We start from the raw sequence: 14,529 nt of genomic DNA on the forward strand, positions 1-14,529 counted from the left end.
ACGAGGGCTCCATCCCTCTCGGCATCATTTTTGGACTCTTCCAGTTTTCCCTAGAAGTTTCCATGGAGAGAGCAAGGATTCCTCTCTCCCTTTTTCCTTCCCACTCCCCCCCACACACACTTTCCCATCACTCACCCAGGTGAGCTTCAGTTCCTGGCCCCACTGAGTGAGACATGTACAGCACAACTTCATGGTAGGTGCTCCAAATCACCCCCTACTACGCAAAAGTACATTTTGGGGAACTTTCAGCCTCATTGTTATATAGCATATTTGCATTGATCATTTTTTTCAAGTAGTGCAATTAATTTCCCAGAGTAGCAAATGTTAGAAAATGATGGAATGGGGTGATTCTTAAAGTAGGGAGTGCTTCATAGCCAGAAGTGCTCAAAGGGAAGCTGCCCATAAGGAAGCCTTTCCTAATCCTCCCAACTGCTAGTGCTCTTTTCCCCAAACTGTCTTGTATTTAACTGCTCTGTATATATTTGCATTTATTCACTTTATTTTTTTATACTGTATATATTTATATATGTACTTAATTGTACTTTATATGTACTTTATATGCACTTAATTGCCTCCATTTGAATCTAAATTCCTCTCAAATAGGGATGGTTTCTTTCTTTTTACTTAGCTCTCCAGAACCTAACACTGCCCTTGGCATGTAGCAGGTACTCTCTAAATACTTAATTGGTTGATTGATTGACGCTTGTGTGACTGGGGGCAGGTCACAGAATCTCTCTAGGCTTCAGTTGCCTCGTTTATAGAACAAGAGAGTTGGACTTGGTCCCTTCCAAGTGTAAATCTAAGTATGATCTTGTGTGTATCTTATTGAAAGGCAGCATGATGGAGTGGAAAGACTGCTAAATTTAGAGTCCGAGAACCTGGCATCTAATAACAGCTCTTTTACTTACCACTTGTGTGGCCTTGGCCACATTGCTTGATATCTCTGTGTTTCAGTTACGTTGCCTGAAAAATGAAGACATTGGCTTCAACGATCTTCCTAATCTGAGCTTAGGGCTTTTCCCTTCCACTTCTGACAATCTATATACTTCTACCATGAAATAAACACAAATCAAACAATGTTAGGTGGGCACAAATGGCATTTCATTCAAGCTTTGGCTACTTACTGAGTTACCAGCCCATGCTTTCTAAACAAAGGCAAAAAACTGTGTGGATCTGAAGCACTTATCTAATCCTCAAACTAGGCTTTCACTTAGGCTGTGCTCATCTTTAAAAAAGATTTCAATTAAACAATGTAGTTCAACAAACATTTATTAAGCACTTCCTACATGCAGGGAACTGTAATAGGGGATTTAACGGTGAAAAAAAAAATGTTTCTGTCCTTCAGAACTTGCATTCTATTCCATGTATTTAAAAAAATGTAGTGTAAAAAAACCCCTTTATTTATTTAATTTTAATAAAATCAACTAAAAGGTTGAGGGATATTGGTGGATAAAGAAAAAAAAAACATTCTTTGCATTTGTCTGAAAAGACTGAAATGTTGTACTAGTCCCAAAGGTTTGAAATCAACCCCCTCCTGCCCCTGCAAGTACCTTTTTCTTCACACTGAACCTTCACACTAGACTCTCTATATATTTATGTGAATCTGCCACCTGGTGGCCTTTTGTACAATCTCACCTCTATCTGTTTTTCTTTCATTAGCAGGTATTAAAAATTGGAAATCAGCCTAGGCCTCTGTTAGTCATTTTAAAACAGATGTTAAATAATTTAGTGGTGGTGTGTGGGGATATGGGTTTTATACTCCCCCTTGCTTTTTGGAATGTGTGGGAGCAGGGAGCTGACAGTCTCCTGCAGCAAGACTTACTTACTAATGAACTGGCATTTAATGAGCTGGCAAAGATTTTGTTTCCCTTAGGTCATGTGGCACATCTTGTTTTGAAGGGTGTCAAGGTGCCATTACAAAATGAAATTGTCTTGCTTCCCTTTTCGATGTTGTGTTATGGATAGAGTAATATATTTTTAAAGGGGAAAGGAATGTTTTGCCCTCAGTGGGTCTCAAAGTAAAATGCTCTTTTAATAACTTAACTGACCTCACCTATATTAAAGAAAAGCCATTAAAAAGAATCTATTGTGAGTGAGAGCCAGGGTAACAGGATACATCCAATTTTAACTTTTAGGCTGGAGGAATGATTCAAGGGAATGTTTTCAGGACAGTTTTCCTATCACCTCAAGGGCTAAATGTTCAGAGACATATTTCTTGTGACCTTCTCTCTATGTGGTCACTAGGCTGGTCTGAGTCCAAGAATACATCTTTTCTTAGATCTAAATGCAATGTCAAATTCTAATATCTCTAGGAATACTTCCTTAAAATACATAATAGGGTATGATGTCAAACTCACCAAGAAAGTTCATCTTTTGTACCATGGAACCAAATTAAAGAGTGATTTTGTTGCCTGGGGCACCAGAACTGATTCTGGGACTATTTAAACTCTTAAAAGATAAATTATTATTGCTGTGTATTCAGTGATATCGAGAAGAAAAAAATAAATTATTTTCTAGTCAGCTGTTCAGTCCGTACAGTGAGACAAGCCCTGGAGTATAGAGGGGAAGAAGGGAAGGAAAGGAATAAGCATTTATTAGGCACCTACTATGTACCAGGTACTGTGCTAAGTACTTTTACAAATAGTATCTCATTTGATCCTCAACCCAAGGCGTAAGTGCTATTATTATTCCCATTTTATACTTGAAAATATTGAGACAAAAAAATAAGTTAACTGATTTGTCCAGGGTCCCATAGCTAGTAAGTGTCCGAGGCCAGATTTGAACTAAGGTCTTCCTAACTCCAGGCCCAGGTCTCTATATCTACTATGCTACTTAGGTGTCCAAGAAGACTGGAGATCATGCCCTGTGAGGATTGGCTGGATGAGCTGGAAATGTGTAGACTTAGAAAGAGAAAAGTTAGGGAGATGGGAGAGCTACTATAAGTATTTGAATTGCCTTGTAGGCTGCAGCACCTCCCAGTCCTGCCAAACTAGGTTAAAATGCTAAAGCTGAGAAATGTTCAACAATATAAGTAAAAAACCAACATAGATATTGGTAATTCATGTTTTTCTAAGTCAACATATGTCCTACAGGGATTCATTGCTATTTGAGTTTAATCCCACTACACAGTATTAAAAATGTTCTCATTGAACCAGGAGAGCAGAACCCTGCAACAGTGGGTAGATGCTTCATAGCAGAACAGTTAGACTCGAAGGAAAAACTTCTTAATTGTTACCATTATCCAAAAGAAGAATGGGTTGTCTTAGTAGGTGGGGGGTTCCCCCTCACTAGGTGTCTTTGGGCAGAAGTTGTACAACCACTTGTGTGGAATGTTCTAGAGGGAATTCTTGATCAGATACAAGTTGGACCAGGCAGCTTCTGAGGCCAGTTACAACTCTTAGATTGTGAGACTTTTTGAATTCCACTCTCTGAGCCTCAGATTCCTGAATGAAGAAGTTGAACCAAATCAAACATTAAGCCAATCAACAAATATTTGTCAAGTTATGTGCTAAGCACTGTGATGGACACTGAGAATACAAATATTACAAATGAAACAATCCCTACTCTCAAGATCATCCCTAAAGACTGTTCCAATTCAAAAAAACAAAACAAAACTTTGGTTATCCTTTCCATTGCTGGGGTCTCTCATTCAAATGGATATAATGATGTAAGTAACCTCAGAGAGTTATGAAGATCAAATGAATTCCATCTGAGAAAAGCACATAATGGGAAGAAGCCAATGTAGCTGCCATCAGTGATAATAAGGGAATGGCAGAGATTGAATGGGACCATTTGTTGGTAGATGTTGAAGAGCGGATTCTTCTGCAGGTATGTATTGGACTAGATGGTCCCTAATGTCCTTTCCAACATCTATGAGTCTATGAGTCATTGCTGCATCAGGACAAGCAACCTGATCAAAGATGGCAGAGGAGGATAGTGAAAACATGATGTGAGAACAATATATGTAGCTTCATGAAAACAACAACAATAATAACGGCTCACATTTATAGAATGTTTCAAAGCTTGCAATGCATCTCATGTACAGTATCTCATTTGAAAAACTGTAAAAGCAATAGTATTTGATGAAGAAAAATAAAAACAAAAAAGGATTTCAAGTTCTCATTGGAGGTAGGGGGGGAGAGAAGAGAGAGAAGAAAATAAGCAAGGATGAAACAAGAGATGCCAAAAGCCAGCAATAGGGAGAAGATAGCTTTTGCAGAGGGAAGCAAGCAGAGAACAGTTGCTTTGGAGAACTTTCTTGGAAGTATACAGAAGAGGAAAAGAATACAAAGAATAGACCAGTCATAGAAATTAATGGAAGGAAAGACTGAACCCAAGAGGAATCATATCCCCACTGCTGCTGGCATCTATGTTCCCGAAGATGGAAGGACAAAAGTAAAAGAGAACCTGATAAAATGGGAAGGCAAGCAAAATGCAGAGGTTAAAGAAAGATCCCAAAGGAAATTTTCTAGGACTAAAGTCCTATACCAATGGAAGAAAAAATCTTAGTTCAAAGTAAGAAAATGGAATTAAAAATTGTAAGAATGTAATGAATCCTGAGATATCATGAAAGAAGGGAAACTAGGTTTAATATCTGTACAAGAAATGACTGCATTTGAGAGACTGGGTCTTCATATTAGTCAGGGAAAGTCATGGTTAAAGGTGGGTTTGTGTTTATTTCATAATGCAAATGTTAGAAAGATATGTATGAGATCTGGAATGGAAAGTATGTGATCCTGGATGTGAACTGGAGAAGGGAAGACTTGTATGTCACTCCTTGTTTTATTTGTCATCTATAGACTCTCATAAGAAAATACAAATCACGAATCATTGTAATTGCACTTGAAGAGAAACTGTCTCTTTATGTCAGGATGTCAGGAAAGCTAAGTTCTGCTCCTGATTCTAGCACTTAAATTTCCTAGGGAAGTCACACTGCCCTTCTCTGGGCTTCAGTTTGCTCATCTGTGAAATAAGAACCAGGTTATCTCCAAAGTTTCTTCAACTTTAATATGCTATGGTTCCATAACTCTCAATATATGAACAAGCTGGAGAGAAATGTAAAAATATAAAGATGCAAAAGAGACCTTTATAAACAAGCTAAGTACAGTTGTACTAGGCATTAGACATATTAAGATGTGCACAAAGGAGGATCATATGAAAGCAAAGGGCAAAGGAAAAATCCAGGCAAAGTCCTACTGGACAATTTGAGGAGAGAGTCATCAGTTTTAGTTTCTGGGATCATGGAAGGTTTTATGTGAAAGTTGGCAGAGAGGCTGAGCTATGGAGGAAGAAAAGGCTTTATACAGAGATGAATGCACAGAGATAGAAGGGTGAAGGATGAGAGGACCAAGAAATGGCTAATAGTCCAGTTTGTCCAGAATACAAAGTGTGTTAAGAGGAACAATGTTAAATGACAATGGAAATGTAGGTTGGTCAGGATTGCAGAAAACTTTAAACGTTAGGCTGACCCACAATAAAAAGTCATGAGCAACCTCAGTCCTAGAGAACTAATAATAGATCCAACCTCCCTGCTTTCAGTAAAGATGTAAGGGGCTGTGGATATGGAATGCTAAATAAACTGTTTAGATCCTTTACTATATAGGTTGGCTTTGCTTAAATGCTTTTCTTTGTTACAAAGGAAAGCACTGTGGCTTAGGGACAGGGAATGGTGCTAAAGAGAAGAAAATTGTGGTATAAAAGCAAAGGTGACAATAAAAAAAAAGTCAATGGCCAAATGAATAGTTTACATTTTATTACATAGCTAACAGACAGTCACTGGAACCTTGTGAACAGGATGGTCAGACTTTTACACAAGGGAGAATTTTAATAACTAAAGTATTGATTAATGCCAGGGAGATTAGTAAGGAGTCTAGTAAATAGTCTGAGCAGGAAACAACGAGGTCCTCGGCAAGGTTGGGTTGGTGGCTGTGTGAGGAGAAAGATATTGAGAGAGAGGAACGAGTTAAGAATGACCCAGAGATTGCAAGCCTGGATGACCTAAAGGATACTGATGACACAGGAGGAAATCAGGAAGCTGAGGAAAAAGGTAGATGGAAGTGAAGGAGGGGTGGTGATTGCTATGACTTTCTTGTTTGTCGTTTGCTACAACAAAAGGTGCTGCTGTAAGTATTCTTGTACATAAGGGTCTTTACCCTCGGGCTTGACTTGGATGACTTCGATTTTGGACAAATTCAGTTTGAGGTGCTGGTGGGACACACACGTGGAAAATTTGACGCGGGGAGTGGGAGAAGTAGGGCTGGAGCTCAGAGAAGAGATTGGGGTGGGGGTGCAAGTAGATTCATGAACTATTGGCATGTATTTGATAAATGAATCTGTGAGAATGGATGTCATCATCAGGCATGATCTTGGGGATCTGCTTGGACTAGCAGAAATATTGAAGCCTATAAATATTGGAAAGAGAAAAGAAAACAAGGCAGAAAGACAAAAAGCATAAACTAAACAAGAATTTAGTGAAATAGGTAAGACAACCCAGAAGCACTCACTATCAGAAAAATAATAAAAGTCTCAAATCTCTTCAGAGCTTGACAGTTTACCTTTGGGGAGTCAAGAGAAATGGGGTTAAAGTCTCCCCTCTGAAACTTACTACCTGTGTGCCCAAGGTTAAATCAGTTAACCTCCTGGACCTCAGTTTCCTCATCTGTAAAATGGACTATATATGCTATGTGGTCCATTACCATTGTAGACCTATGGTTATTTAATCCTGTAACAAACACAAGGTTCTAAGAACATTGTATTGAGTGTCTTAAAAATGTTGGTTACTTAATGGGCAAAGTCAGAGTATATATTAGGTAAACATATTTTACATTAGAAATTAAATCCTGTGAGAAGGAAATGAAGTGAAGAATGTAAAAAGACTTTGAAAAGAATTTTAAGAGCCATAGTAATAGAAGGAAAATATTTCTAGAATGGAGTGGATAAATTCTTGTTACTAATGATATTAATGCTAAAGTTAAAATTATATTGCACCTTTGAAAGGGGACAGCTTCATTTCCCAATTAATGGGCATCTTTTTTTGTTTTAAGTTGTTTGCTACAACAAAAAGTGTTGCTATAAGTATTCTTGTACATAAGGGTCCTTACCCTCTGGCCTGGCTTTTTAGGGGAATATGCCTAATGGTAGTATTGTTGAGTCGAAGTGCATGTACAGTTTAATGCTTTTGGGAGCTACAGCTCCAAATTTGTTTACCAGAATGACTGAACTAAATCACAACCATACCAACAGTGCATTGGTGTGCCTTTCCTCTCATTATCCCATACAACAATTGCCATTTTCTCCTGTTGTCATCTTTGCAGTTTTGTGGGTGTTACGTGGACCCTAACAGATGTTTTAATTTGCATTTCTCCTATAATTAGTGATTTGGAGCATTTTGTCATATGGTTCTCAGACCTGGCCAATGTGTTGATTTGTTTTGCTGGATTCTGAATATTTATTACAAGAGAGGACTTTTATTTTGGGAAGAGAGTGGCAGGTTAGTGGGTGGTGAGAACCAGGCAAAAAAGCAAAAAGCACTAGTAACTTTAAAAATACATAAAAAAACCAAAAAGAAGTAAAGAAAGGAACACCACCAAATAGAGAAATTTTCTTAACTTATTAAGTCTTATAAATAAATATAACTACATATATAATTACATGCCATATTTTACTATATTATATAGCATGCATTTATATCTATTAACTCTGGTTATAGCTATATATAGTTATATAAGTATCATATATGTTACATGTGCAATATATGATATTTGGTTATATATATGATGTACAAATATAAACTTAAAAAAACAATCTGCACATAACAAAAGTTTGCAGTTTCTAATACAAGCCTTGGTTTTTTTCGCTTTTCCTTATTAAATGTTTATGTTTATTGATCAAGTTGATGATTTTAAAAATATTTTTTTAAAAAATCTATCTCCACAAAAGCCCTACCTCCACTGATATCTTCTCATGGTATGTAGATGACCCAGTGTTGTTGAGGGCTCCTGCCTGTCAGATTCATGCTTTGCTAGGTCCTACCAAGCTGTAAAGACTCTTAAACAGACCCAGTGATACATTTTGTAGCTATCATCTAAGGATGAATTTAGCTTAGTTTTCGAAGAGGTTTATTGAAAGACAAGCCAATGTCCAACATATGATGATTTTTTTGTGGGGGTGGGGGAGTACTGCAGTTTATAAACTTTGTACCAAAGTGTGGAGGGATTGAGATTTGCATCAAGGTAACAGATATGTACTTCTATAAAATCCCAGATCTTTGGAAGCTTTAAGCGGGTTCATGAAGATGTTTATCAAGTAACAGGAGGCAATTTCCATAGAAATGAAAAGTTCTGTCTGCCTGTATGTGTGTATGACGTATCTGCATGCCCATCCTTTGTTGATGACCCTAATACATTTTCCTTCTTTAATCATATTAGCCAAGCTTGTTTCAGATCATAGCCTGGAGCCCTTGGTTGTGGGGTCAGCTCCTTGGCTGTTCTAGTTGAGGTCTCTAGGCTTACTGTGAGTCACTGTCGGTTATTTTATTTTCTGAGATAAGGTATGGATTCCTCATTTGGAATTTAAAGCCCTTCACAATCTGACTCTAACTTATCATTTTAGCCTGATTTCACATCACTCCTAAATACATACTCAATATTTAAATTAAACTGGCATGCTTGCTCTTCCCTGAATGTGACAGTCCATCCCCTGCCTCCATACCTTTGCACTGTCTGATATCAATCACTCAATAAGCCTTTATTAAGCACCTACTGTCTTCCAAGCACTGTGCTAAGTGCTGAAATGTACTCCTTCCTCACCTCTACCTTTTAGAATCCCTAGCTTCCTGGCCTAGGAGGGAGAATAAAAAGGGGTATTATGTGAAAGAGTATGGCACTATCATATTCCAAGGATGGGGGCCAGAGGGAGGGAAGGAGTACCTCTTCCTTTCATAGTTCCTCATCTTCTACCTCCTACTACTGACCTTGCCATGTAGTGCCATCTGGTGGTTACTCTAGGCACTGGGAATACAAACATAAAAACCAAAGCCCTTTCAACTCTCAAGGAACTTTATTCTATCACAATAGCTGACATCTATATGGTGCTTTAAGGTTTTCAAAGTGGTTTTCATATATTTTCTCATTTAGAGCCCCACAACAACCTTCAAAGTAAATACTTGTATCCTCATTTTATAAATGAGGAAACTGAAACTCAGAGCATGTGACTACCCTAAGGTCGCCCAGCTAGTTAATATGTAAGAACAGATTTCAATGCATGTCTTCCTCACCTTTGGTAGAATAGTCTACCTCAGAGTTCAATACCATCTCTCCCCCCTTTTGATTATGTAGCCATTGGTATCAAGTCAGATTTGTCTGGCTTTCAGGTGAAATGCTGAACACCTCCTTTCACCCAATTCAATGTAGCATGGTGCAGAATGCAAATAAACCCTATTCCCTGCATCCCCCAGAGTTAAATATATCTTCTGTTAGAAAAATGTTAAAAGAGGATAAAGAGAATGCATTGGCCTATAAATTAATTGAATAGTCTTCCTCTAAAGAGCAGATGATGAAATTTTTTAAAAAAAGTTTTCACTCAAATTATGATAGCTTGTAAAAACAGCTGGTGATTAGGTTAGACAAGAAGGCATGGATAAACATAAGATGTCCCAGTGGACTGAGATGATCTAAATTGAGGTAGGTTTTCTTCTCCTCACAGGAATGCTGCAGGGAGTGAGCAATGGAAGGGTCCTGGTTCACGAAAACTTTGCTGCAAATGAAAATATCTAGACAGTAACAGAAAATAGATTGGGCAGTAACTAGGACCTGAGAAGCAAGGGAATTGAGAAAATGTCAAAGTTTCTGCATGGTCCATTAAATATGGAAAAGGACATATATGGGAGTAATAGTTATCGATGGCCATGTACTAGCAAAAAAAAAAGGTTTATAGTTTTTAGATATAAATACCAATTCAGAGCATTAGGTAGACACTTGTAGAATATTAGGGAGAGAAAAAAATGTTTCTCTTTCATTATTCAAGAGTAGCAAGGGCAATGGTTGGTTTTCTTAATAAAATGCTATAATTCCCAAGGAAATATGTTAGGAGCTTTGTCCAAGTTGGGGCAGGGAGAAAATAATAATCCAAGCAGCTCCACCCAGGGAAGCATCAAACAAAAGAAAGGAAAGGAAAGGAAGGAAGGAAAAAGAGAAAAAAGAAAAAGCATTTCAGTAACTTTGATCATGTGAATGTTAAGTTATTGGCTCTGATTCTGTGGGACTTGAAGTTGAATTCTGTGCATCTAAAAACCATGTTTCCTGGTTCTTAGAAAGATTTTAGGGGGGCAGCTAGGTGGTGCAGTGGATAGAGCACCGGCCCTGAAGTCAGGAGGACCTGAGTTCAAACCCGGCCTCAGACCAAACACTTGACACGTACTAGCTGTGTGACTCTGGGCAAGTCACTTAACCCCAATTGCCTAAAAATAAAAAAAATTAAGAAAAAGAAAGATTTTAGGAAAGTTGGTCATCTTGAAGGAAGAGAAAAAGTCAGTGACAAAGCTCACTTTTATTTGGAAGGTGCTTATGGAGTCAACCAATGATTGACTTTTTTCCCTCCCAATTAGAAAGTCTGTTTTCCTTTTTGTGGGTAGCATAAATGGAGACTTCCCTCATTCAGTGGGGAATGGGTTAACACACTTTAGGTTTTCGAAGACAAATTAATAGCTGCAGGGAGGAAAAAGAAAAAGAAATACATTTTTGATGTCTTACCTTAAAATGCTAATACCTCTACTTAGTGTAATTGCCCTGTGTTTCCCTGAGCCTCTTCCCTGCAATCCAGTTATCCCATAATTCAAAAGCCAGAGCCGTAGGTTCCCTGGTGGACTGGCGACCTCTTAAGAGGTTCTGTTGTTATTATTATTGCTGACTGATCATTTCCAGAGCTTGTGAATGTTTCGCTGTGTCCTACCTTAGCGGGAGAAAAATGACTTTCCTTTCAGGCTGCAACTCTTCCCTTGAAGTCAAGTATCCAAAACGGGCAGTCAGACATCTTAGGTTGCATTGTAGTATGTTTTGGGGAGGCGAGAGGAAGAAAAACAAATAAGTTACAAAGCAGTGATGCCAAGGAGGTTTAAAGTCATGGTATTGCTGTCTTCTGAAATGCATTTCACAGTGGACGAAAGTATAGAAAATGACTTACCTGATTATGCCCTAACTTCTCTATGACGCAACATTCTAATAAATCAGGAAATGTGCTGTTTCTTAGTTGCCTGTGCTAGGCACTGGGGATTCAGAGACAAAAAAATCAAAAGAAAAAATTATTTAGTAGTTAAAGTAAAAGGCTTACAATTGGTGGGGGTTGGGGAAGGGAGGTCAAGAGGCTGATAGAGAGGGATCAGGCAAAGAGACAGTCTCCAAGGGCCAAGGCTGGTGAGGATGGAGGGACAAATTACCTGAAATTTCACCATGACAGATGTATAACTTTGGATATAAAGCTTGGTTTATCTAATCCTCTTTTAAATTGGAGGAGATTCAGACTGAGATGGAATTATAGAAGATTTTAGAGATGATAAAACTAAGGTCTTATAGAGGTTAGATAAGTTGCCCAAGGGGCAGTTAGGTGGTGCAATGGATAGCATGCCAGGCCTGGAGTCACAAAGACCTGAGCTCAAATCCATCTTCAGATACTTACTAGCCGTAGGACCTTGGGCAAGTCACTTAACTCTCTTTGCCTCAGTTTCCTCATCTGTAATATGGAGATGACAATAGTAACCATACGCCAGGGCCGTTGTGAAGATCACATGAGACAATTGTAAAGTGCTTAGCACACAGTAAATGTTACATAAATATTAGTTTTTATTCTCAGCTGCTAGTACTAACCCTTGAAATTACTTTGTAAAACTTCTGTATGCATATTAAATCTACTTATATATGTATATGTGGCTTTCCTAGTAGAATGTAAGCTCCTTGAGGGCAGGGACTTTTTCTTTCTTATCTCAGTATTTCCAGCACCCAAATACTTGGTGAATGAGTGGAACAGAACCCTGTTCATGTCCATGCCAAGACTTCCTGATCTTTTCAGTCCCTAAATTGTTGATTTAACTGAAATTTTCCCTTTGCCTTTTCCCCATGTTCTCTCCTTATAATTCACCTCATTGTTGTTAATGAGAACTCTTATTTTATTCCACCAGAAACAGAATGCTAAATTCCTCAAGGGCAGAAGCTAGTTTTGTTTGTTTTTTATTTTTTTGTTTCTGTTTTTTAGCAATGCATCACATATTTTTATTCAACTCTTTGGGATCCAATTTGGAGTTTTCTTGGTAAAGATCCTGGAGTGGTTTGCCCATTCCCTTCTCCAGCTCATTTTACAGATGAGGAAACTGAGGCAGAGTTAAATGATTTGCCCAGGGTCACAAAGCTAATAAATGTCTGAGGCCAGATTTGAACACAGGAAAATGAGTCTTTCTGACCCCAGGCTTGGCACTCTCTCCACTGAATATAGCAAGTGCTTAATAAGTTCTTGGTGACTGGTTTGAATTAGGAGGAACTTTGGAAAGAAAGGAGGATGACTAAACCTGATTTCATGGATGTAGGTCTTCCTGACTCAAAGGCCAGTCCTCTATCCTCCTGACAGGCTTTCAGAGTCTACTTGAATAAAATATTTACACTTTTGTTGTTTTTACCATTTCAGATGCTGCACAACAAACATGTCATGGTCCGTGTGGGAGGAGGATGGGAAACTTTTGCGGGCTATTTGCTGAAACACGACCCCTGCCGCATGCTCCAGATTTCCCGCGTGGATGGCAAGACCTCCCCCATCCAGAGCAAATCACCAACCCTCAAGGACATGAATCCAGATAATTACCTGGTGGTCTCTGCCCATTACAAGGCCAAGAAGGAGATTAAATGAACACAGCTGGTCATCACAAGGGACTTCACCGAGGCCCACATCAGTTACTTCTCCAGTGTAGTCAGTGTAGTCCGTGTGCCTTGAAAGGACTTTGGGAAATTGAACAAACCCCAACAGACAATGGCATTATGCTTGAAGGATCATTAAATTGTAGCACTATTTATTTCTAAAGCTTTTGTAGAAAATGACCTCATAGGTGAAATGCTAATATCAAATATACTAGCCAAGTCTTAGATGAATCATTACTCCTCCATATGTGAACATTATGTTTAGAATGTTTTAAAAGACCTGGTTCTAGGTAATTACAGAACCTTGTTAAGAGGAAAAAAAAACAACAAAACAAAACAAAATTAAAAAAAAAAAAGAACATTTAGGGTTTAAGTACAAGTCAGTGGAATATATCTGCCCTGTTTCAAGCATCCTAGACTTTTACACATTGCAGGATTTCTGATCAAGCTTTAAAAAGAGAAAGTTAGCGTGATTGTGTGTTACTAGACAATCAAACACCACCATAAATAAACACGTTTTCCTGGAAGCCACTTCCCTTGAGTTTACATTCACTTAGACAATTGCCTTAAAGATCATCTCTTACTTAAATGACCAAATACTCTGGGGGTCCTATCGAAAGTTACCAGTATGCCCTTTAGGGAAATGCTTGTGAATTATCTCACAAAAGTACAGTTGTATATTGACTAATTTAGTACAATCCACACAGGTAATTTCCATGTTGATATTTTGACAATAAATTGTACAGTTGAGCCTTCTTTTGACTTCCATGTTATTTTAAAATATTTTCTTGTCAAGATATGTTTCTGGGGTGAATCCCTCTTTGCTGTGCTGTATAGTGAAGTAAGTTCATTGTGGTCAATGACGGCATGGACCATTGTATGCTGGGGCAGAACAGGTTTTGCTAATAAAGACAGCAAAATAAGCACCCCCATTGATCCTCAAAATTAAAGGAAAAAAGCTTTAAAATGAAAGATGCATCTGTGTACATTCTTCTTTTAGAATGAAATTTCTCTTCACTGAACCATCTAATGGTACCCATGCCCCAGAAAAAGTTCCCTGTTATGTTAAAATGGCAAGTAGTCATCCAGCCTTTGCCTGAAGACCTCTATCAAGAGATAAATCATCCACTGTTTCTCAAGGCAGCCCATCCATTTGTGTATGGCTCTAATGGGTACAGCTTTCCCCTCCCTTATCATCAAACCCAAGCTTCCCTCTTTGCAATGTCCCATCAGTCTTTACTTTGTTCTCTGAGGCTGAGTAGATAAAGTCTAATCCCCCTTCCACATGGTCAACCTTCGAAAGCCATCCATCATTTGCCCTGCTACCTCTTCCCCTTTCCTGGGTATACAAATGTCCTCAGTTCTTTCTACTGATCTGCCTCAGATGAGCTTGAGGATCTTCCCCATTCTGCTTGCTCTCCTTCTTATCAATGTCCTTCCTCAAATGGGGTGCCTAGAACTGAATGCGACTCTGGGCTCAGCATTATGTATACTGTGCCATTTCAACTTCTAGGAAAGGTAAGAAGACTGCTAGGTGGTGCGGTGGATAGAGCACCTGGCCTAGAGTCAGGAAGACTCCTCTTCCTGAGTTCAAATCTGGCCTCTGATACTTACTAGCTGTGTGAAACTGGGC

At 38.5% G+C, this 14,529-nt stretch overlaps 1 protein-coding gene across 2 annotated transcripts in view; it reads left to right on the forward strand.

Moving 5' to 3' along the window:
- The window catches only part of GAS2 (growth arrest specific 2), a 160,519-nt gene extending 146,873 nt beyond the window's left edge, over positions 1-13,646 (forward strand). For both annotated transcript variants that reach the window (XM_021001994.2, XM_021001995.2), the window contains one exon: positions 12,670-13,646. In XM_021001994.2, the coding sequence (XP_020857653.1) occupies positions 12,670-12,888 (219 nt within the window). In that variant the 3' untranslated portion in view covers positions 12,889-13,646. The remainder of the gene's footprint in view (positions 1-12,669) is intronic.
- Positions 13,647-14,529: the final 883 nt, after the last annotated feature.

The sequence above is a fragment of the Phascolarctos cinereus genome, unplaced genomic scaffold, assembly GCF_003287225.1.
Source record: "Phascolarctos cinereus isolate Bilbo 61053 unplaced genomic scaffold, phaCin_HiC Scaffold_9;HRSCAF=440, whole genome shotgun sequence".
Lineage (NCBI taxonomy): Eukaryota > Metazoa > Chordata > Mammalia > Diprotodontia > Phascolarctidae > Phascolarctos > Phascolarctos cinereus.